This window comes from Felis catus, chromosome A2 (assembly GCF_018350175.1).
Source record: "Felis catus isolate Fca126 chromosome A2, F.catus_Fca126_mat1.0, whole genome shotgun sequence".
NCBI classification, from domain to species: domain Eukaryota; kingdom Metazoa; phylum Chordata; class Mammalia; order Carnivora; family Felidae; genus Felis; species Felis catus.
The window spans coordinates 113,117,799-113,143,672 of NC_058369.1; the positions used below are offsets into that span (position 1 = coordinate 113,117,799).

At 35.0% G+C, this 25,874-nt stretch overlaps 1 protein-coding gene across 5 annotated transcripts in view; it reads left to right on the top strand.

The window, feature by feature from the left end:
- The window catches only part of ABCB5 (ATP binding cassette subfamily B member 5), a 138,447-nt gene that overhangs the window by 3,031 nt on the left and 109,542 nt on the right, over positions 1-25,874 (top strand). For 3 of the 5 annotated variants that reach the window (XM_045052460.1, XR_006594262.1, XR_006594263.1), the window contains exons 2-5: positions 3,124-3,314; positions 20,401-20,473; positions 22,699-22,753; positions 24,354-24,504. In XM_045052460.1, the coding sequence (XP_044908395.1) occupies positions 20,421-20,473; positions 22,699-22,753; positions 24,354-24,504 (259 nt within the window). In that variant the 5' untranslated portion in view covers positions 3,124-3,314; positions 20,401-20,420. Of the gene's footprint in view, positions 1-3,123; positions 3,315-20,400; positions 20,474-22,698; positions 22,754-24,353; positions 24,505-25,874 lie in introns of those variants that run through there. The other 2 variants (XM_023250426.2, XM_045052462.1) reach the window with 2 other exon arrangements.

Below are 25,874 nucleotides of genomic sequence, written 5' to 3' on the forward strand. Positions count from 1 at the left end.
TTGAAGATAATAATTCTCTCTAGCCTAAGCTCAGGATTAAGTAAGACTACTATTATATTATATGTGTGTGTATGTTAATACATACATGTTGTTATATCCTTTCCCAGGCATTTAGTCCAATAGGTCTCATGTGGAGCTCTGATGTCTGTATTTTTTTTAATGCTCCAGTATTAAGAGGCATTCTGGTAAAATTCTGATCAGTCAACTCCAAACCCAGCCACACATCTCAGAAACCCAGAGAGCTTTTAGAGAATACACACTTCTGGGCATTATGCCAAAGATTGCCAAAGATTCTGATTCAGTAGAGCTGAGATAGAGTTTCAGATTCTGTATTTTTCAAAGATCCCCAGGAGATACTCTGATGTAAAACTAAGCAGGGAACCCTTGAGCTTTAGGATCCTTTTTTGGCAGTAAAATTCTGCAATCTATAGTCAATAACTTCCCCTTTAGCAGGGAGAGGCAATTGCTGTTGTATTGTTTATGTAATAAACTTTGTTTTAAGCTTTATTGCTTGTATCTCCATCTAATACAAATTTAGTTCACTGATTTTAACCAGGGAGGAACAGGTACTGATTTACTCATAAGAAAACATAATGAAAGTTTGCTCAGCTAGAGAAAGAGATGTGTAACATCTCAATCACTTTTAACCTAAACAGTCCTAGTTAATATACTTCCCTCGGGAAAAATTGTGTTGTTGTTTTTGTTGTTTAATACATCAAAATTTGAAGAATAAGCCAAGTAGGTAACCCAGTTCAGACTATCAGTGCTAAAATAATTCACGCCATACTACTGCTGTTCCTCATGCTGAAGTCTTTCAGTCTTCTGCAGAAGTTTCTGTAGTACCAGAATCCAGTCTTCCAAGAAACATAGAATTGGTCATAGATGTTCCAGTACAGTAAAAGGAAAACTACCTTTCTGACCAGACAAGGAATGAACTCTGTAGGAGAAAGTATCCCTTTCGTCAACAGACCAGTGCAATCTTAGCTAATGCCCTGCCTTAGCTAATGCCTATAGTGGCTACTGTTGAGATGTAGCTGTTCCTCAGATTTACAAGTTTTCCCAGGTCTCCTCCTTCCTTAATTAGGATAGTCAAGTGTTTGGTGCTGCAAGGAAGAAAACCAATTAGTACTTCTCTTTGGCCACACATAGAATTTCAGAACAGATGGACCGGGATACCAAATACTGCTGGAGATTTTAATTTTTTTTCTTGCTAAATTTAAAATGCTATTACAATACTAAGTTTGTTAAGAATTTAAAGCCAAGTTTTAAAAAGTGCCCTTTCACTCTTTGAGAAGTAATAGAACATTAACACATGACCTCAGAATAGAGATGGTATGTAGGAAACCACCCACCCACACATGCTACAAGTATATCTAACATTTGAATTCAGTAACTTTCCTGTTTATAGCAACAGCACAAGAACTTCTGCTGTATTGATCATGCTCTTTTATTTTCTGTATTTTCTGATGCTTTGAGGTCTTGGGGCCTTGCTAACCCTGAAGGAACTGCCCCTCCCAGTGTTAGCTAATTCCTAGAGATAGCAAAGAATTCATCCTGGAGTGCTCCTTTCATGTGTGAACAAATCCAGAGCCCATACCTTCAAACATCTCCTTAATTAGGCTATCACATGCTGAACAAGCCACTATCCCCCTGCCCTAATTACCCCAAGACCAATACCAGACAACTAGAGACAGCCAGCCCCTAACCCCCAGAATCTGATGAAATTATTCAAACTAGTCAATTCTAAGCCTACTTATCCTGTTTTGCTATACCTTTCCCATGGAAACCACGGTGAAGTCTCTTGTGCAGAGTTTCCCCTGATTTCTCTGCCTCCTGGCCAGCTTTGGTACTTCCCTGTGTCCCCTGAGTGGAGTGGCATGCCTCATTTTTCTGGGGATCTATGAGTATAAATTTCTTTCTTCATGACAATCATTTCCATATCTGGATGTTTCACCATACCTGATTAAAACAAATCCTAGGTACATTTTGAGCTGCAGCCCCCTCCCCCCAATCTCGTTAACTGTTTGGCAAATTAGCTTCCATTAGTAAATGTATTACTGATCTAATACTTTTTGACAATATTCAGAGGTTTCCTTGAGATACGTTTTCCTTTTAAGGTGAAACTTCAGGAGAGAGGAAAATTCAACTCCATTGAGACTGTTTTGGAATGAATCACTCTATATTCCTTAGGAAAAATTCAGTAAAATCGAAGTACATTAAGCTAGATTCATGATATACAGAAGTCTCTATAATCTGTTTTTGATATGAATAAAATACTGTGAGTCATCTAAGGAAAAGTAATTTTCCCTCTTGTGAATTAAAAATGATTTCAGAAACCTTTATAAAACTCAGAAGGAAAAAGTATTGCTTCTATCAACTTGCCTAATTGTTCACTTAGAGATCCTGTGATTTAATTGTGTAATTTATTTACAGAAGGACCTATTAACAAGCAAGTGGTCCCCACGTGTGACTAGCTGCTGTTTCTTTGCATGGAGGAAATTAATCTTGTGGTCAATTATACCTTTCCTTTTAACTGATGTTTAAATGAAAATGGAATTGATGGCCTATTGATGGATGAAATACATTTATGAGTGCCTGGCTGTCTGACTGGGATATTTTACACACCAGAGCTACATTAATGTAATCTTTCTTTTTTTTTTTTTTAATTTTTTTTTTAATGTTTATTTATTTTTGAGACAGAGAGAGACAAAGCATGAACGGGGGAGGGTCAGAGAGAGGGAGACACAGAATCTGAAACAGGCTCCAGGCTCTGAGCTGTCAGCACAGAGCCTGACGCGGGGCTCGAACTCATGGACTGCGAGACCATGACCTGAGCCGAAGTTGGCCGCCCAACCGACTGAGCCACCCAGGCGCCCCAATGTAATCTTTCATAAATTCATATTATGAAACAAATTTATATTTTGAAGTAAAAGCATCTTTGTCCCTGAGAAGTTATTTTTCCTCCATTTAGAAGAGAAACTTAAAAAAAAAGTTCTATATATAAAACAACCAAGGATAGAACCACAGTGCTCATTACTTTATGCAATGGATCTCAAACTATAATTTGCATTGAATCACTTGTAGATCTTGTTAAAATGTATATTCATGGTTCATACTCTACAGAGACTCCAATTCAATAATCTGAGCAGAGGATCAGGAATCTGCATTTTTATCAAGAAGCCTGCATCCTGACACAGGTGCTGCAAGAATCATAGTTTAATAATCACAGAGAAACCAGTAGCCTACATTACGTCCTTCTAAAGACTCATCGTTGAGCCATGTCTACAATCAGCCATCAGCTTTTGGGTTGTAAGGTATCTTCTAGTAGCAGCTTCTCTCTAAATGTTGGGCTGATAATATTTATTTTATATGTAGATAAGTATATACATGTATCTCCATATAGATGTATCATTAATACCTCCTCTTCAAATGCATACATAAATGGATAAAAACTCCTAATCAGTCACTGAATGACTATCCAAGTTAAGGCAAACTAAATACTTTGAATCTCAGTTTCCTCATCTTTAAAATGGTTTACAATGCTGCCTCATAGAATTATGGTGAGGATTGAAGGAGCAAATATATATACAATGCATTTAGCTCAATAGCTAGTGAAGAATAAAAAGTTCAGTAAATAATATTAGTCTTAAAGTGTAGGGGTGAAGACAGTACAATCCTGTGATGCTTTCCATTTGTAAAGAAGTTGCATTATGATTTCTAGAGCTCTTTCACCTACATTATGCCATTATATTCTCACAATGTGTATGTGAAATAGAGGGTATAGGATATGTTCCGATTTATAAGTAAGATTCAACTTCTGACTGCTGTCATGAGTGTTTGCTCACAGACTGAGTAAAACAAAATATGAGCCTTATGCAGCTGAAAGAGTAGGACTTTCTTTTGCCTTTTGAATCCAAGAAATTAGTGTGCCCCAGAATGCCGCTGTAAAGTCAGAGTTCATGGTGACTTTCAAATTTATAGGATGACTTTCAAATTTATAGCTCACTGGTTAAGAGCTTAAGGTTTTAAGGGCACCTGGGTGGCTTAGGTGTCTGACTCTTGATCTTGGCCAGGCCATAATCTCATGGTTTGTGAGATCAAGCCCCATGTCAAGCGCTGCACTGACAGTGTGGAGCCTACTTGGGATTCTCTCTCTCTCTGCCCCTCCCCTGCTCACTAGCTTGCACTCTCTCTCTTTCTCGAAATAAATATTTTTTAAAAAAGAGTTTAGGTTTTAGAATAGACAAATTTGGTTCCACCACTTTAATAGTTGTGTTAACAATGTTATTTAAGTCTTCAAAGCTTCAAGTCCTCTTGTAAAAATAAGGCTAATAAAGCAATGACTAAATAAGATCATTTGCATAATAGTAATAATATCTAATATTTATTGAAGCTTCCATAAAATACTTTTCACAGTGCATAGCAGGGTAATGCTCAAAACAGAGCTGGTGTATAAGCCACCCACTCACGTATGCTACAAGCACCACTAATGTTTGGAGCTCTTATTACAGTTGCCAACTCAAAGAGTAAAACAATAAATTTGTTCCTAATGTGAAAAGATAGCTAATGGACAAATGATTAGTCACCATTATAAGTACTTACTTTATTAGAAAACAGAGTAAACATGTAGAGTCCCAGATCAGAAAATAACTCTAGGGCAAGGTCAGCTTTCTGCCCTGTGGAAGACCTTGTCTCTTCTCTAGAGATTGCTATGATCCTTTCATTTTACTCCAAAGAAAGACTTTCACTTGGGGAATTTCTTTGTAGAGTTCCATGGTTTTATCCCAAATGCTCTTAGTCTGGAAAATTACTTTGTATTCTTATGTTTAATATTCTGAGTTTCTGTTAAAGATGGAATTTTTGCTGAGTTAAAGGATCACACAGTTCTTACAGGTCCCAGTTTGGCACCAAACTTTAATCTTTTGTGGCTTTGAGTTAGTCTTGGCAGAGCACTTCTAGAGTAGGAGGATTTTTAATGTTGTTTTTTTTTTTTTTTTTTAACAAGGCACTTTAAAGTGTTCATTTAGGCTCAGACCAAAGTAAACTGACCACTCTATTCCCATGAATTTTAGAGGGACAAGGGTTAGAATTCACGGGAAAATGTGGTAAGCAAACCTACTGAGAATTTAGTTGATATTGTGGGTTGATACTATAAAGCAGAAGGAAGACTATGGTGTTACTAAAAGAAACTTTCTCACAAACGCTTTTTTTTTTAACTTTCCACTACACTATGCTCCCATAATACTAGAGGTGTTTTGAATATATAAATATACATGTTTACATAAACACACACACACACACACACACACACATACATATATATACTTTGTACCAATGCCAAAAGTTGAGTGATAAAAATTGATACTTTCCTAAATATGAAATCATAAAATGAACTTCCAGTATAAAAGAATAATTCTAAAATTTTTATTGAAAATGGCAGTGAAAATTTTAAAGTCTAACATGGCAGTGAAGAACCATAATTTTCCAAACACTGTCAGCTGCTAATAGGTCCTACAGTGACTATACAGCATATTTGTCTTGCTAAGTAGACATTAATCTGAAGTAAGTGAAAGTAATATTTTCTCACAATACTTTTTTTCTCTTCTACATAGCTTTTCTTATTATTTATTATGTCTGAAAACTATATATGATTTTGGAACTTTTCATCATCAGGAATATTTGAGATGGAAAACTGATATTCTGCTTTTAATTCTTGCTCATAAGTTGTGATGAATTTCCGATGAGACTTTTTCTTGAGAGAACTCATATCTCAAATATAGTTTAAAGGTTAAAAATTAAATATGTCTTATATTGGTAACATTGTTTATTATTATGATAAATTTTAGTATCCAATAATTCTATAAAGATTAAAAGAATAATACTACTTTATTTCTACTGTATTCTATCTTTTGAATCATGTAGTCATTATTTTTCAAAATCTTCTTAAATCTATCTAGCTAGGGTAGCTTTTCTACTATTAACACCCCAGTGAAGTTTCTTATTTTGTTAACTATTCTTTTTTATTGAGACATAATTGACATATAGCATTGTATAAATGTAAAGTGTTGATTTGATACATTTATGTGTTGCAATATGATTCCCACTATAGCATTAGCTAATACCTCCATCATATCACAAAATTATAATTTCATTTTGTGTTTAGAACATTTAAGATGTAGTATCTTAAGTTTAATGACTGCAGCTTGTTACATTCACTTATTAAGTATTTACTATAATCCTTAAAAAAAAAAAAAGCTAATTATCCCATCTGGGCTTCAAATAAAGTGATTTTAATGAGTAAAAAAAAGTCTAGTCTCTTAGCAACCCTGAAGTATGTAATACAGTATCATTGACTATAATCACAATGCTGTGCATTAAATCTCAAGAATTTACTCATCTTCTAACTGCAAGTTTGCACTCTGTGACCATTATCTTCCTGATTACCCCACCTCCCAGCCACTGGAAACAACTCTTCTATTCTGTTTCTAAGAATTCAGCTTTTTTGGGTTCCATTTTTTAGTGAGATATGTCCTTCTTTGTCTGACTTATCTCACTTAGCATAATGCCCTCAAAGCCAAATGGCAGGATTTCCTTCTTTGTCAGAGTTGAATAATATTACATTTTATACATTTACCACATCTTCTTTAGGGATACTTAGATTGTCTCCATATCTTGGCTATTGTAAGTAATGCTGCAATAAACATGGGAGTACAGATATCTTTTCAATATACTGTTTTCATTTCCTTTGGATATATACCCAGAAGTAGAATGCTGGATTATTAGGTAGTTCTATTTTAATGTTTTCAGGGAACTTCATAATGTTTTCCATAATGACTGAACCAATTTACATTCCTGCCCTTGTCTTGTTCTTGATCTTAGAGGAAAAGCTTTTAAACTGTGACCATTGAGGATGATGTTAGCTGTGGGCCTAACATACATGGATTTTATTATGTTGAAGTACATTTTCTTCTACATCCAATTTGTTGAGAGCTTTTATCATGAAAGAGGTTGAATTTTGTCTACTACTTTTTCTATTATGCATCTATTGAGCTGATCATATTATTTTTATCATTTGTTCTATTATTGTGATGTATCATATTTATTGATTGGGATATAATTAGCCATCCTTACATCCCACGGATGGATCCCACCTGATCATGGTATATGATCCTTTTGTTGTTGTTGTTTTATTGTTTTTTTTTTTAATTTTTTTTCAACGTTTTTCATTTATTTTTGGAACAGAGAGAGACAGAGCATGAACGGGGGAGGGGCAGAGAGAGAGAGGGAGACACAGAATCAGAAACAGGCTCCAGGCTCCGAGCCATCAGCCCAGGGCCTGACGCGGGGCCAGAACTCACGGACCGCAAGATCGTGACCTGGCTGAAATCGGACGCTTAACCGACTGTGCCACCCAGGCGCCCCAGGTTTTTTTAAACATTAATCAAAATGGCTAGCATTTATTAATCATTCATATTATATCAGGTTGAGTGTTTAACATGGATTACTAGGGCTTATAAAAACCCTGGTATATGATCATTTTAATGTCCTGTTGAATTAGGTTTGCTAGTATTTTGTTGAGAATTTTCACATTTCTATTCAAAAAGGATATTGCCCTGTAGTTTTCTTTCTTGTAGTATCCTCATCTAGCTTTAGTATCAGGATAATGCTGTCGTGTAAAATGAGCTTGGAAGTGTTCCCTCCTATTTAATTTTTTGAAATAGTTTGAGAAGGATTGGTGTTACTTCTCCTTAAGTGTTTGGTAGAACTTACAGGGAAACCATCTGGTCCTGGGCTTTTCTTTGTTGGGACATTTTTGATTATTGATTCAGTCCCTTTGCTATTTAATTATTCAGTAGGTTATATTTTTTTCTAGAAATTTATTCATTTCTTCTAAGTTATCCAGTTTGTTGGTGTTCAATTATTCTTTATTTTATAATTGTTTCTTTTTATCTTTTGTATTTCTGTGGTGTCAGTTATAATATCTCCTCTTTCATTTCTAATTTTACACATTTTTTTTTTAATTTTTTTTTTTTTTTAACGTTTTATTTATTTTTGAGACAGAGAGAGACAGAGCATGAACGGGGCAGGAGCAGAGAGAAAGGGAGACACAGAATCGGAAGCAGGCTCCAGGCTCTGAGCCATCAGCCCAGAGCCCGACGCGGGGCTCGAACTCAGGGACCGCGAGATCGTGACCTGGCTGAAGTCGGACGCTTAACCGACTGCGCCACCCAGGCGCCCCTAATTTTACACATTTTAATCTTCTTTTTTTTTTCTTAGTATAGCTACTGTTTGTCAACCTTGTTTATCTTTTCAAGAAACCAGATTCTAGATTCTTTTGCCTTTGCTACTGTTTTTCCCGTCTCAATTTCATTTATTTTCATTCTGATTTCTGTTATTTCCTTCCTTCTGCTAACTTTGGGTTTGGTTTATTCTTTTTCTAGTTCCTAATAGTGTATAGTTAGGTTGTTCATGTGAGATATTAATTTTTCTTGTTTTTTTTTCTTTTGAGAGAGAGAGAGAGAGCAGAGGAGGGACAGAGAGAAAGAGAATCCCAAGCAGGCTCCACGCCATCAGTGTAGAGCCTGACGTGGGGCTCAGTCCCACAACTGTGAGACTGTGACCTGATCTGAGACCCAAGAGTCAGATGCATAACCAAAGCAACCCAAGAATCCTGAGATCTTTCTTTTTCTTAATGTAGGCATTTATCACTTTAAACTTTTCTCGTAGAACTGCTTTTGCTGCATCTTATAAGTTTTGGTATATTGTGTTTCCATTTCATTTGTTTTAGGATATTTTTGGATTTCTCTTTTGATTTCTTCTTTGATCCATTTGTTGTTTAGGAGTATGTTGTTTAATTTACACACATTCATGAATTTTCTAGTTTTTCTCCATTATTAATTTCTAATTTTATACTATTGTCAGAAAAGATGCTTGTATCATTTCGGTTTTCTTAAATTTGTTAAGACTTGTTTTATGAGTGTACATATGATGTAACCTGGAAAATGTTTTATGTGCACTTGAGAAGAATATGTATTCCACTGCTATTGTGTGGAATATAACGTAGATGTCTGTTAGGTCCATTAGATCTAAAGTTCCAGTCCGTTGTTTCAGTATTGATTTTCTGTCTGGATGATCTATCCATTGTTGAAAGTGAAGTATTAAAGCGTCCAACTATAATTGTGCCATTGTCTATTTTTCCCCTTACATTTATTAGTACTTAATATATTTAGGTGTTCCAGTGTTGAGTGCATAAATATTTACAGTTTTTATTCCCTCTTAATGAATTGACCCCTTTATCATTATATAATGATCTTCTTTATTGCTTGTTACAGTTTATGACTTAAAGTCTATTTTGTCTAATATAAGTATAGCCACCCCTAATTTCCAAATGCATGGAATATCCATTTTCATCCCTTCACTTTGAGCTTATGTGTGTCCTTAGAGGTGAAGTGAATCTCTTGTAGGCAGCATATAGTTTGGTCTTGTTTTTTCATTGTTTTTTCATTCAGCCACTCTGTGCCTTTTGATTAAAGAATTGAAAACATTTAAGTAATTATTAATGGGTACTTACTTCCTGATGCCATCTTTTTAATTGTTTTCTGGCAGTGTTTCAGTTCCTTTGTTCCTTTCTTCCTCTCTTTCTTCCTTCCTTTGTGAAGTAATGATTTTTCTGTAGTAGTGTGGTTTCATTGACTTCTCTTTGTCCTTTGTATACTTACTGTAGTTTTTTGCTTTGTGGCTACCGTGTGTTGCAATTAGGGAAGACCAACATAAAACATCTTCTGGATATAACAGTCTCTTTGAAACAGATAGCAACTTTGATCACATACAAAAACCCCTCTCCCCAACATTTTATGTTTTAACATCGTAATTTACCTCTTTTTATAATGTGTATCTAATAATTATTACAGCTATAATTATTTTTAATACATCTGACCTTAAATTTTACACTAGAGTTAAGTGATTAACAGACCATTGCATTACAGTATAGAGTATTCTGAATTTAACTATATACATACTTTATCAGTATGTTTTATATTTTTATGTTAATTTTATATATTTGCTTCCTTTCATTTCAGTTTTAAGAATTCCTGTTAGCATTTCTTGTAAGGCAGATCTAGTAATGACAAATTCCATCAGCTTTTGTTTGTCTGGGAAAATCTAACTCTCCTTCATTTTGGAAGAACAACTTTGCCAGCTCAAGTATTCTTGGTTGGCAGTTTTTTTCTCTTCCTGTACTTTGAATGTATTATCTTACTCCCTCCTTACCTGCAAGATTTCTGCTGAGAAATCCACTGATAGCCTTATGGGCATTCCCTTGTATGTGAAGAATTTGAATTTCTTCACCTCATGAACTTGGATGTCTAGATCTCTCCCTAGGTTTGATAAGTTCTCAGTCATTACTTCTTAAATTTGCTTTCTGTCCCTTTATCCCTCTCTTCTCCTTATAGGGCTCTAATAAGACCTATATTGTTTCTATTAATGATGTCCTATTATTCATATAGGCTTTCTTCACTCTTTTTCATTCTTTTTCTTTGTTCTCCTCTGACTGGTAATTTTATATGACCTACCTGTCTTCTACTTTATAGATTCTTTCTTCTGTTTGATACAGTGGTCTATTGATGCTTTCTATTGCATTTTTTTTTTAATTTTATTCATTGTATTCTTCAGCTCCAGAATTTCTGTTTTTTGTTTTTATGATTTCTCTCACTGTTATACTTCTCATTTTGTTCAGGTATTTTCCTGATTTTATTGAACTTTCTTTGTATCTTCTAATAATAGGTTACTTAGCTTCCTTGAAACAACTATTTTGAATTCTTAATCAAGCAAATTGTAGCTCTCCATTTCTTTGGGAAATGGAAAATCATTGTGTTCCTTTGGTGGTGTCATGTTTCCTTGATTTTTCATGCTCCTTAAAGTCTTGGAATACTATCTGTATATTTAAAGTAATAGTCACCTCCTCCTGTCTACTGACTGGCTTAGGGATAAAAATACCTCCATCAGCAGTATTAGAGATTCGGAGGCATTCTCGGGCCTTTTCAATGGATATGCCTGCTCCCTACTTCTTGTCCCCTTGGAAATTCCTAAGATTGTATGCCTTCTCTTGCAAAGCCAGATGCTGACAGCTTCTTGTTTGCTTGCTTTCCCTAGAATAGTGCTCAGTTTTGTGTGTTGTCTCCCAGTCCTACAGAGTCAGGCAAGCTTTTTATGCATGTATATGCTCATTAGCTGTCTGCAGAGACTTGTTTTCCACTACCCCTGGGGTTGGTGGGTGTGGGTAAGTCATGCAGAATGTTGGGGTGTCCCTGGGCCACCTAAGGGGAGATCTGCAGGCAAGATGTCCCCAGCAGCTCATGAGTTGGCTTCCTGCCATGCAGTTAATAGAATCTGCATTCCTTTTTTTATGTTCCATTCCAAGCCCTGGATGTTGTTCTCCAAGCCACTCCCTGCCCTGCAGTTATGTAGCATGCCTCAGTATTGTGGATGGGGTAAAAAAGAAATAGGTATCTTTAGCAGCTTCCGACCCAGCTGAGAAAGTGACACTGTTTCTCTTACTTTCTTCAATCCATCCTATCTTAGAATTTTTTTGCTCTAACAGTGTGCTGGAACTTTTCCACTGGACCCTTGGACTTCCACAAAGGCACTCTTATATATGAATGATTGTCTAGATTGGTGTGCTTTGAAAAGAAGATGGTAGAAAGCTCCTATTTCATCTTTTTGATCCCTGTCTAACTCTGACTTTGCTTTTTTTTTTTAATAGTGATGTTACAATCACATTTTGTGTTAATTGGTGTGGGTTGTTTGCTGAAAAGTGGCAAAATAAAACAAGTAGTTATGTAATTTTAAAAAGGACACTAGGTGTTAATTGAGTTGTAAACAGTGTTTAGTGCTGTTCAGTAAGGATTAAATGAGTTAGCCAAAATTATAGGTGTAGTGTGAATGGGGAATCCAGAATTTGAGTCTAGGCAGTTTGATTCTAGAACTATGCTTCTGAGTATGATAGCCTTTTGCCATATATAACTACTTAAATTTGAATTAAATTATATAAATAGAAAATCATTTTTATCACTGCTATATTGCAAGTGCCCAATAGCTACACACGCCTACTGGCTACCATATTCTGTTTGAACAGTAAACAGAATATTCCCATTTTTGCAGAAAGTTCTATTAAATGGCACCACTCTAGAAGGAAAATTCTGAGCATCTATACTGTACCCTGTCACCTGTGCTTTTATATACCATTGTCAAATTATTAAAGCAAATTTATTCTCAAAGATTTAATTTTTCCTTCTGTGCAGATAACCATTACAAGTATCTCTCTAGCTTGGCAATTTTCCTAATTATCAGTACCACATTTCCATCTGTATGCCAGGTATGTTCACTTGGACAGTCCAGTATCAACCCAAACATATTTTTAAATTGAATATCACCTGTTCCCCAAAATCACCTCCCTCTATTGACTTGCCCATTTCCATCTTTGCTTCTCATTTATTTCAGATAATGAAGCTTAGTCATTGAATTTTTATTTTTTGTTCCTTCTTTATCATTCTATGAATCTATATCCTGTCAACCTTCCCTTAAAAATGTCTCTCAAATATGACTTTTCTACTGCTATGACACTGCACCAAAATGAATGTACTTGAATCTTGTTTTTCCCCAAGTCCTTCCAGTCTACCCATGATATTAGATCAATAATACCAAATACCATATATATACAATGGAGTATTACTCGGCAATCAAAAAGAATGAGATCTTGCCATTTGCAACTACACGGATGGAACTGGAGGCTATTATGCTAAGCGAAATTAGTCAGAGAAAGGCAAATACCATATGACTTCACTGCTTTGAGGCATTTAAGATACAAAAAAGATGAACATAAGGGAAGGGATGCAAAAATAATATAAAAACAGGGAGGGGGACAAAACATAAGAGACACTTAAATATAGAGAACAAACAGAGGGTTGCTGGAGGGATTGTGGGAGGGGGGATGGACTAAATGGGTAAGGAGCATTAAGGAATCTACTCCTGAAATCACTGTTGCACTATATGTTAACTAACTTGGATGTAAATTTAAAAATTAATTAATTAATTTTTTAAAGAGTAATACCAAATACCAGTGGCTAAGTCCCTCTCATTGTCAGAAAATTATACTTGCCCTTAAAAATTGATTAAATGCCTTCTACAATCTTATCTACCTTATCTGTTTATCCATTTGTGCATAAACTGTTCATTCTAACCAGACTGGTCTGATTCTGTGTTGTTACATAATTCACCTTTGCAATCCTAAAATATTCTTGTTCCTCCTCCACACATCTTCACTTATTGAAATCTTAACCATACTTTAAGGACTAACCTCAGGGCCCTTCTTATCCATGGAGTGAAACCATTTTAAGTCATAATGTTCTTTTCACTTGCTAGAGTAGTCACTCTATGTACTAGTCATCATATAAGCTCCTGTCTTACTAGGTGGATTAGGGTTCTTCAGAGTAACAGAACCAATAGGTTATATATATCCCATTGGGTTTATCTGTATATATAGGCATCTGTATATCTGGCTGTGTGTGTGTGTGTGTGTGTGTGTGTGTGTGTGTGTGTGTGGAGAGAGAGAGAGATTGATTTTAAGGCATTGACTTACATAAGTATGGTGACTGGCAAGTCTGAAATCCTCAGGGCAGGCTAGAAGGATGGAAATTCTAGGAAGAAGTTGATGTTTTGAGACTGAAGGCCATCTAAAGCCAGAATTGTTTCCTCTTCAGAAGACCTCAGCCTTTTCTCTTAATTCCTCTAACTGATTGGATGAAGACTACCTACATTATGAAGGGTGATCTGCTTTACTAAGGCTCTACTAATTTAAGTGTTAATTACATCTAAAAAGTACTTTCACAAAAACAGTTAGATGAGTATTTAATCAAACAACTAGGTGCCATTGCCTAGCCAAATTGATACATAAAATCAACCATCTCTTTGGATTTACATATTTTTAGAGCTCTTAACTCTACGGTCCAGCTAGACATATGGAGGGGGAAAAGGAACAGCATTTGAGAAATTGCAGTATATAAATATTACAGGATATGAAAACAGTTGGAGCTTGTGAAGAGTATAAAACACTCCTCCATTTCAGAAAGAAGAGCATTATGAAGAAAAAGGAAACAAAAAAAATTTTCTGAAATTTGTTCATATACAACAATAATCTCCCTACTAATACTTTCTACTACTAGTAGTATGTTCCTTTCGGTGTTTCTATAAAGTTCATATCTTCTTTTATCTAATCAGAAATCCTGTGTTTTCCATCCAACCAGTCTCTTTTAGTTGTGCATCAGATTATTCTAATCCAGCCTGCTTAATTAAGTGCCACTCAGAAAATTTATTTCAATAGTGATATTTTGTCATATGACTTTCCCTCTTGGCATATGAAGTCAGAATTTTTTTTAAAAGCAAGATCCCTTGTAAACAAAATATTTCTTTCTAATTTTATATTTCTTTGTATCCTCTGTATTACTTGATATGATAACCTCTGCATAGTCATTAATCAGTAAGGACTGGCTGACTGACAGGTTCTGCTTTGGCTATATAAGGTGTTCTGAGTTCTATTCTCACATTACCTGTTGATTCTTGAACATTACTACTTGATTATCTCATCAGTATCTCACACCTGACATGTTTCAAACCAATCCCCTGTTCCTTTTGAAATATTGGATGATATGGAGGAACAAAAGGACAGCCATCATGCCCATCCTATATCTTCCCATATAATGATGACCTCCACACTGTCCTGTTATTTTCTTTCATCTTGTATTCCTTTGCCTCAGTGCACTTTTTCTCTCTACCATATAAATCACACTCTGTGTGCCTGGGATACTCTTCTTGATCTCTATATGGCAACTTCCTTCTTGTAATTCACCTTAAACATTATCTTCTATAAGAGGCTTTCTCTGACTAGACAGTATATCTACTACATTATTCTTTACGATATTGCCCTGTTTTAATTCTATGGCTAAAACTTACCAGTATGTCATTTTTTAAAATGTACTCCACGCAGGGCACCTGGGTGGCTCAGTCGGTTAAGCGTCCAACTTCAGCTCAGGTCATGAGCTCAAGGTCTGTAAGTTTGAGCCCTGCGTCAGGCTCTGTGCTGTCAGTTCAGAGTCCGGAGCTTGCTTTGGATTCTGTGTCTCCCTCTCTCTCTCTGCTCCTCCCCAATTCACGCTCTGTCTCTATCAAAAAAATGAATAAACATTAAAAAAACTTTTTTTCATAAATAAATAAAATGCACTCCATGCGATTCTGATACCAGAGGTCCTTTGTTCACACTTTAAAACCTTGCTGTGGATAGTAGATAAGAACAATGTGTTACCATCACAGTGCATTTTTAACTTTATTTTTATAGTCTTAGTTTTAACAGAAAGAAAACTTCCTCTAGAGAATTAGTGCCTTCTATTTACCAAGACTTTTTGTTAAATACTTTAGAGTTGTGCTTCTCCAAATTTTACATGCACACAAACCACTTGGAGAATCTTGTTAAAATATTCAGTAGTTCTAGAGTGGGATCCAAATTCTGCATTTCTGGAATGGATTTTATTTTTTTTAATGTTTTATTTATTTTTGAGAGAGAGAGAGAGAGAGAACGAGCAGGGAAGGGGCAGAGAGAATATTAAAAACAGAACTACCATATGATCCAGCAGTTACCTTTCTGTGTATATATCAGAAGGAAGTCAAATCACTATCTTGACATATCTCTACCCCCATGTTCATTGCAGCATTATTTACAGAAGCCAAGAAATGGAAGCAACCTAAAGGTCCATCAACAGATGAATGAATAAAGAAAATGTGGTGTGTATTCACACACACATAAACACACACGCGCGCGCGCGTGCGCGATGGAATATTATTCAGCCATAAAAAAGGAAGTCCTCACAAAAGGAAAAACCAATTTATGATGAGTCTTGAAGGAACTATGCTAATGAAATAAGTCAGACAGAGAAAGACAAATATTGTATGATCTCATATGTGGAATCTAAAAAAATATTAATTGCTTTTCTACCCACTAACAATCAGGAAAGAAAATTAAGAAAACAATTCCATTATAATATTATCATAAAATACTTGGAAATAAACTTAGTCAAGGAAAGAAGACAGAAATGAATGAAAAGGCATTTTCTGTTCATGGACTGGAAGACTTATAATATTATTAATATGACTGAAAATGATCTACAGATCTAAGAGGACTGAAAGTATTACTGAAAGTGACCTACAGATTCAATGTAACCCGTATGAAAATCCCAATAACATTTTTTTGCATAAATAGGAAAACCCATCCTAAAAATCCTATAGAGTTTTAATAGCAAATAGAAAAACAATCTTTAAAAAGATAGCAAATAGCAAAAATAGCAAATAGCTGAACAATAGCAAAACAGTAGCAAAATGGCAAAGAGCAAAGATAATCTTGAAAATAGCAAAAACAATCTTGAAAAAGAACAAATTTGGAAGAGTCACACTTCCTGATTTCAAAATATATTACACAGCTATAGTAATCAAAAGAATGTAGAACTAGCATAAAGACATATAGACCAATGGAATAAAGTAGCCCCAAAATAAGCTCTCACATATATGATAAAATGATATTCAACAAGGATGTCAAGACCATTCAGTGGAGAAAAACAGTGTTTTCAATAAATGGTGCTGGCAAAACTTGATATCTACATATAAAAGAATGAAGCTAGACCCTTTATTTTACACCATGTGGAAATATTAACTCAAAATGGATTAAAGATCTAAATGTAAGTGCTAAAACTATCAAACCTTTAGGAAAAAAAAGAGAAAAGCTTTATGACATTGGATTTGGTAATAATGTCTTGACTATGATACCAAAGCCCAGGCAATAAAAAGCAAAAATAGATAAATTTAACATCATCAAAATAAAAAACTTTTGTACATCAAAGGCTACAATTACAAGTCTGAAAAGACAGCCCACAGAATGGGAGAGAGTATTTGCAAATCCTATAATCTGATAATGATTTAATATCCAGAATACATAAGGAACTACAAGTTAAGTATAAAAAAAAATGTTTAATGGGCAGTGACTTAAATACACATTTCTGCAAAGAAGACATACAAATGGCTAATAAATACATTAAAAGATGCTAAATTTCAGTAGTCATTAAGGAATGCAAATCAAAACCATAATGAGACCACTTTATACCTGTCAGGATTACTATTATCAATAAACTAGAAAATAAAAGTATTGGTGAAGATATGGAGAAACTGGAACTTTAGTGCTTTGCTGGTAGGAATGTAAAATGGTACAGCTACTGTGAAAAGCAATATGGCAGTTCCTCAAAAAGGTAAACAGAATTGACATATGATTCACTATTTCCACTTCAATTCCAAAAGAATTGAAAGAGGGCTCCAATATTCATATACCAATGTTCATAGTAGCACTATTCACAGTCACCAATAGGTGGAAACAATCCAAATGTCCATCAACAAATGAATGGGTAAACAAACTGTGGTATATGTACATATATACTATGCCTTAAAAAGGAAAGAAACTTTGGGGCACCTGGCTGGCTCATTCAGTTAAGCGTCCGACTTCGTTTCGGCTCAGGTCATGAGCTCTCAGTTCATGAGATCAAGCCCCATGTTAGGCTCTACAGCTGCAGTGTGGAGCCTGCTTGAGATTCTCTCTCTCCCTCTCTCTCAAAATAAATAAATAAACTTAAAAAAAAAGGAATGAAACATTGATACATGACATATCATGGATGAAACTTGAAAACATGCTGAATGAAGTAAGCCTGACACAAAGGGAAAAATATTGGTACCATTCTACTTATCTGAGATGCCTAGAATAGGCAACTTCATAGAGACAGAAAGCAGAATGGTGGTGACTAGGGACTGGAGAAAAGAAAAAGTGGAAAGTTTTTTAATGGGTACAGAGTTTCAGTTTGGCATTATAAAAAATTTCTGTACTGGTGATGCTTGCACATTGTGTATGTATTTAATGCCACCGAACGGTAACTTAAACATGGTTAAAATATCAAGTTTTATGTATATTCTGCCATAATTTAAAAAAATTAATTCTGCATGTCTAGTAAAGCCCCACGTGTTGCAGATGCTACTGGTCTTGGGACCACACTGAGCAGCAAGGACATAGTATAGAGAAAAAAGTGGAGGGGGGCATGTGAGTTCTTCAGGAGAAGGGAACATATGTTTTTAGTTCTATAAACTAGCAGCTGATACATAATGCAATATTAATACCTTTTTCAAGGAATTTATGAAGGAGTAAGTAAAGAAATACAATCTAATAGGGTAACTAATAATTGTAATATAAGAATGTGTCAGTGGGGCGCCTGGGTGGCTCAGTCGGTTAAGCGTCCTACTTCAGCTCAGGTCACAATCTCGCAGTCCGTGAGTTCGAGCCCCGCGTCAGGCTCCAGGCTGATGACTCAGAGCCTGGAGCCTGTTTCCGATTCTGTGTCTCCCTCTTTCTCTGCCCCTCCCCCGTTCATGCTCTGTCTCTGTCTCAAAAATAAATAAACGTAAAAAAAAAATTAAAAAAAAAATAAGAATGTGTCCGTGAACATGATACAGATTTGAGAAAAGCACAAAAGAAAATTAAAGACACTACATCTTTAAAAAGTATTTCTTTGGCTCAGTGGGGGTGTTTTTTGCTCACTTTGTTTCCCATGTGCAGTATGGCATGAAGAACATTGTGTGCTTTACCTGGAAAGTCACCATTGTCATAATCAGATATTACAGCATGATCAGAAAATAAGCTTAGTAAAGCACAGTTTAAGAGTACACTTAGGTATTTGCTGAGGAGAGAAACCACACACAATTTTGGTTTAAATGAACAGATCATGTACTCACTGAGGTAAGCCCAAATTGTTTTGATTTCTTTTTATGAATTTGTAAGGTTTTTAGTATAGCTGTTAATTTCTGTAAAATTCAAATGATTGGTAGAGTCTATTTTATTATTTCCCTTACATATATGTCAAATAACTGGAGATAATGTAAAGTCAAGTATGGCAGTTGTAAATATTTCTTATGTGAAATTATGACCATTGATTTATGAAAAAGGAAAAGTATGCCAATGTATTCATATCATGCTTTATTTATCAGCCACTAAAAATTGACTCATTGAGCCTTATTCCTTCATGGAGAAGCTTACTATTAAAAACGGTACTGTTTGTTTGTTTGCTTTTTTCAGACACGGGTAATATTTCATTAATTAGTAACTCTACAATTTAAATCCATACTATTTATAATTATATCAATATAGGTAATATGGTATATTTCCTAACAAGTAAGATTCAGTCAAAATATCTCTACATTTGCAATGAAATGAAAATTTATGTACATAATTCCAATCTTAAGACAGGCTAAGATTCTGAAGTGTCATCCCAAGGAAGTATACATTATTCTTAATATAATTTTAATGATGAATGGGTTTTCAAAATATTCTAATTTTTTGATAACTGTACATGAGAGAAGCTCTGACTTGCTTATATTTGGTAAATTAGATACCGTATTCCTTCAAACTGGTGGCTAATATGGGTGCCTAGCTGGCTCAGTTGGTTAAGAGGCAGACTTTAGCCCAGGTTATGATCTCACGATTCATGAGTTTGAGCCCTGCATCCGGCTCTGTGCTGACAGCTCAGAGCCTGGAACCTGCTTTGGCCTCTGTGTCTCCTTCTCTGTCTCTGCCCCTACCCTGGCTTGCGCTCTCTCTCTCTCTCTCTCTCTCTCTCTCTCTCTCTCTCTCTCTCTCAAAGATAAATAAACATTAAAAACAAATTTCAAACTGCTGGCTAACAGAAACAGTTGCCTCAACTTTTTAAAAAATGTTTATTTATTTTGAGAGAAAGAGTGCTAGTGGGGGAGGAGCAGAGAGAGAGAGGGAGAGAGAGAATCCCAGGCAAGCTCCATGCAGTCAGCAGAGCCCAACGCGGGGCTCCATCTCATGAAATGTGAGACCATGACCTGAGCAGAAATCCAGAGTCGGTTGCTTAACTGACTGAGCCATCCAGGTGCCCCCTGTTGCATCAACTTTTTATAGAGAAAACTAAACATGAGATACATTTAAAAGTGACATGAATTACAATCAAATCAGTGGCAGTGTAGGAATACAATCCAGTGTCCTGAAAAAACATGCATTGTGCACAGGATCTGGCTTTCCTTTTATTTCATTTCTAGAATTTTTATTAGCTTCAAATCTAAGCTGAGAATAAAGCAACAAAACTGTAAATTCAATGATAAAATCTGAATAAATGAGCTACCTAACCAGATACTTCAATTAGGGTGCAGAGTGGGATGGCAGGGTGAAACTCAGCATCATACTTTTTCAGAAGCTGTTAGGGATGTAAAGAATGCATGATCATGATATATTTATTAATATTTCAGAAGAATTAAATTGTGAAGAGATGGCAAATTCTGAAAGAGCTGAAGAGATGCAAGAAAATTATCTGAGAAACGGGTAAGCTTTGTCTAGATTCTACTGAAAGCCTTCTGCAATTTCAGATATGCTTTATCCTTTTCAAAGCTATGGCAAAAATGTTTGTAATTTTTTCCAAAAATAGCAGTGCTATTTTTGTGCTGGAATTCAACATAATCAGTGAATGTCTTGTAGCTTACCAGTACAAGAGAAGAAATACCTGAATATTTTCAATTCCGTTCTCTAGGGATCCTTCAGTCCATGTGGTACATTTAATGCACGAAAATACTGGATTCTGATTATTTTTTTCACTGAATAGATGTCTGTGTGTTTATGTATGTTTGTATGTTAGAAAAATTTCCTATACCTATAATCCATTAATTTACAGATTTAAAATTGAAATAGCTTAAAGTCTATTTGTTTCACTTTTATTATAATAATGGCCTTACATTTAGATGTATAAGCTGTAAAAGTCAAGAGGACCTCTTTTGATAGCTTGTTTCCTTAATGCAGGGCTACAAATAGCCAGAAAGGCAGTTCCCACCATATCTGCTCATGTACTATTTTCTGCTTTAAATTCTGGTAGAAAAGAGACTTTCAAAAGACTACCCAAACCCTCCTTCAGAGGCTTTTCATGAAGGTCAATGAAAGACAGAAATATTTCCCTGAAACAAATTTCAAAACAGAGCTTACTGAGTCTTAGCTAAAATCAGCATTTGTTGGGGGGATGTGGGGAGTTCATGGCTGGCTCAGTCAAGAGGAGCATGCCACTCTTGATCTCAGAGTCATGAGTTTGAACCCCATGTTGGAGGTAGAGATTACTTAAATAATAAAATAAAAAACTTTCAAATCAGCATTTGAGGTAAAGGAAGGGCTTTACAATCTTAAAGCACTTGTTGTCATCTGTGAAACATCTCAGAACAAAATGGCCCAGTATTTAAATGAATTTTTAACCTCAGAGGGAATAAAATTAAGTGACTTGACATTTATCAAAGTTGATGGAGCTATGTTACAAAGCTGGAGAGGAGAGTCAGAAGTTCATCCTTCTGTGATGTCTTTTTTTGAAAACTTAATGTTGCCTTCCAGTCTTCCTTTAATGTATAAGAATGTTGTATGTGTATGTATCTTTAATTGACAGATTTCTGTGAAAGCTATGAATAAAACCTATAGTTTTCATCTGGACTTGAAATGTGAGCTAAGAAAGGAAATTTTCAGTGGGGGACAAAATTCATGTTATACTTATTTAATGCATACTTAATAGTACTTCTTTCATTAAAAGTTTACATTTCCTCTTGTTACAAATCTTAAAAATTCCAGTCTACCACCTTATACCCATTAAGATGTATGCTATTAAAAATAATAATTAAAAAACAAAATATAACATAGCAAATATTGGTGAGGATGTAGAAAATCCTTGTGCATGGTTGATAGGAATATAAAATAGTGCAGCTGCTATGGAAAACAGTATGATGGTTCCTCAAAAAATTAAAAATAATCATGTGATCCAGCAATTTTGATCTTAGTTATTTACCCAAAATAATTGAAAGTGGGGATTTGAAAAGATATTTGTATACCCATATTCATAGCAGCATTATTCATAGTAGGCAAAGAGTAGAAGCACTCTGAAAGTGTTCATTGATGAGTGGATGGATGGATAAATAAAATATGTTATATACATGCAATGGAATAGTAATCAGCCTTAAAAAGGAGAAAAATTCTGACATGTGCTGCAACATAGATAAACATTGAAGGTATTTAACCCTACAGAATTGGGTGAATAAACCCTACAGAAAAGAACAAGATACTATATAGTCCTACTTACATGAGGCACCTAAGGTAGTCAGATTCATAGAGAGAGAAAATAGAATGGTAGTTGCCAGAAGCTAGGGCCAAGAGAGAAGAAGGGGAATTACTGTTTAATGGGTATAGAGTCAGTTTTTCAAGGTAAAAGTTCTGTGGATGGATGGTGGTGATGGGAGCACCATATGAATGTACTTAACCAACCGCAATTTAAAAATTTCTATTCCAGAGGTTTGCCTTCAGTTGTTATCCTAACTAATGTAGACATAGCCAGTGACAACTTAGTTTTCCCATTGATTATGATAAAAATCTTGTACTGTATATCCTTAAGCGTGTTTTTAAAATTTCATTGTTGATGCGGATTTGCTATCAAGAATGAGATTTGATAGTTAGGAACAATTTTAATTGGAAAAATCTGCAGTTATATTTACATTGTAACCTTTCCATCTTCAACATTTATTTTCCAGAAAACTACAAGAACTCCCCAAAGTAAGAAAACAAATTGTTGGACCTATTGAGATAGTAAGTGAAATCAGTTAAAAAGTACATATATCATACAATTTTAGGGAATTGTCAGTAGTGCTTAAAATGATTGATAGTTCACATCTATTGTGGGGGGAAGAAGGGGAATTTTATAAGTAATTACAATATTACCTCTCATAGGAAAAAATATAATTAACCCAACGTTTCCATAATAAGGGATAAGAAAAAAAGCACAATATTTACACAATGATCCCAATTTTGCAAAAAAAAAAAAAAGTGTGTGCATGTGTGTGTGATGCATACATTGATAAAAGTCGCTTGGTTATTTTCAAAGTGTATAAATTCTTTTAAATAAAAAATAATTATGTAAATATTTTATAAAAATATACCTAAAAACAGTATGTTAGCATATGTCTTTAGGATTATGTTCAAGGACCATTTTCAGGAATGTGTTCCCAAAACAATTCCTCTACCTACTCTAATCTGTATGTCATTCTGGCTATCAGTGTCATTAGAAATTCACACAAAACAGTACCTGCTTTTTCAAAAGTCAAATTCTAAAAAACCTGGGAAGTAGCAGAACATGACAAACTTTATCAAAGACATAACACACTGTTATGGAGGAAGGTGGATGAACAGATGCCCTCTTATCATCTGTAGTACCAAGTACAATGCTGTGGCAGTTACTCCATAAATATTTATTAGCTATCATATGAATAAATGGTAATACATTAAATTTTTTCAGTCTCCACTCATAAAATATGTACTAAGTTCCTCTTGCTGTTATACAAATCTAATTTCATTTCAATACCACTATACATTTTATCTTGACCTCTCAGTAAGATAAATAATCCATATTTTCAAGTTTTGTTCATGTTTTTGTTTTGGAATAGCATTGTTGGGATCTGCTATAGAATAGAATATAAAGCATTCAGTATTTGGCTTTCAATGATTTCTTTCTTCTTTTTTTCAGTTATCTTTTTCTTATTCCAAACAGACTTACAAATTATTATTATAAATAAGTTTATAGAATAGATACTGCCCCAGCTAGAAAAAAAATCAAAGGAATTTAAAATAAGAATGAAAAATATAATTTATTATATTTGGTGAACTAATTTTTACCACATGGTTACCGTTCACTGCACTTACTTTTATCATTGCTATGATGTTGATAAACCTAAAGAATTGAAAGTTTGAAGTTCAACTGTCCATAAGCCAAGATATTGTCATTGCAGTGTTTCAAAATATATTAATTTATTTTAGAATCAACCAAATGGAAGGAAGTTTCTGATTCATACCCACATCTATCTGACCTGTGTCACAGATGCATAATTTGTACAGATTTTGCTACTTTTTTTTAATTTTTAAAAAATCTTTTAAATGTTTATTTTAGAGATAGACAGAGCTACTTTATAGCAACTTCTTCAACAACCAGCAACAACTTCTTCAAAATACATTGTAAATCGCTAATATCAGGGATCCTTTTTTTAATTTTATATATAAAATACTTTTCCATGATTTTATACATTTATTGAGTCTCTTAATTTATGAAATAACATTTACTTGATGGCAAAAACTGTAGGTTGGTTTTATTTTTGTTTTTTACAGCTGTAATGCTACTATGTTTTGTTTTCCTCAGTTTCGCTTTGCTGACAGACTGGACATCACACTCATGATCCTGGGATTACTGGCATCACTGGTAAACGGAGCCTGTCTTCCTGTAATGTCACTGATTTTAGGAGAAATGAGTGATAACCTTATTAGTGGATGTCTAGTCAAAACCAATACAAGTGAGCACAGTATTTACTTTTCTATGTTTCTGGGGACTCAAAAGCATTAAATAAAACAAACAGAGAGCTCATAATACAGATTTGTATATTGTCAAACAATATCTACGTGATATGTATATAAGTCCTTTATTCTTCCATATTGCCAGGGACTAAGGAACCAAAGTCTGTATTAGTATTTGTCAAAGAAACAGAACCAAAAGGATGTGAGTGCATGTGTATATATTTATAGAGAGAAAGAGAAAGAAATTTTTGTTAAGGAATTGGCTCATGCCATTATGGAAGCTGATATATACAAAATCTGCCAGGTGGGCCAGCAGGCTGAAGTCCCAGAAGAGAACCATTGTTGCAGTTCAAGTCCAAAAGCCATTTCCGTTCACAGTATATAAAAATCATCTGAGGGGCACCTGGGTGGTTCAGTTGGTTGAGCGCCCAACTCTGGATTTCGGCTTAGGCCATGATCCCAGGGTCATGGGTTCGAGCCCCAAGTCAGGCTTTGTGCTGAGCGTGGAGCCTGCTTGAGATTCTCTGTCTCTCTCCCTCTGCCCCTCTCCCTCACTTGCTTTCTCTCTCAAAAAAAAAATCATCTGAGACTGAGTGTACCTCAACTTGTCTTTCCAGGAAATTAAATAATTTCGTATCAAAAGTGATCATCGTATCGTGATTTAATCAAAGGCTTGAGCCATTTCAGGGCACTTATTTATAATACACACTTTATTATTTTTTTAATGTTTATTTTCGAGAGAGAGAGAGAGAGGAGAGAGAGCATGAGCAGGCGACAGGCAGAAAGAGCCAGAGACATGGAATCTGAAGCAAGCTCCAGGCTCTGAGCTGTCAGCACAGAGCCTGACAGGGGGCTCAAACTCACCAGCCATGAAATCATGACCTCAGGTGAAGTCAGACGCTTAACTGACTGAGCCACCCAGGAACCCCCATAATACACACTTTAAAAAGAAGAAATCAAAAGTGACAAAATCTCTCAGATAACTGCTTCGAGTTTCATTAATAGTATATAGACATGCATGGGATTGTAGAGCATAATGCAGCAAGGAAGCCAAAATGAGCATGCAGAAAATTACGATACTAGAGACAAATACCCTGAATAAAGATAGGAGGGAAATCTAATAATCAGGCATAGGGGAAAAGGTGTTTTTATATTTCCCATAGTTATAGATGTCTTTCATGTATCATTACCTTTGTAGTATCCTATTTCAGGGTCGTGTTCTTCAAGGTAGCATTCTTTAGAGGTAAATCCAGTAATTTTATGCACTGACATAGTATCCATAGCCTTTTTTTTTATCTGAAGGATATTAAAAATATTAGTAATTCCCTGATTTTATGTTTTCCACAAATTATACAATAAGAAGCATCCT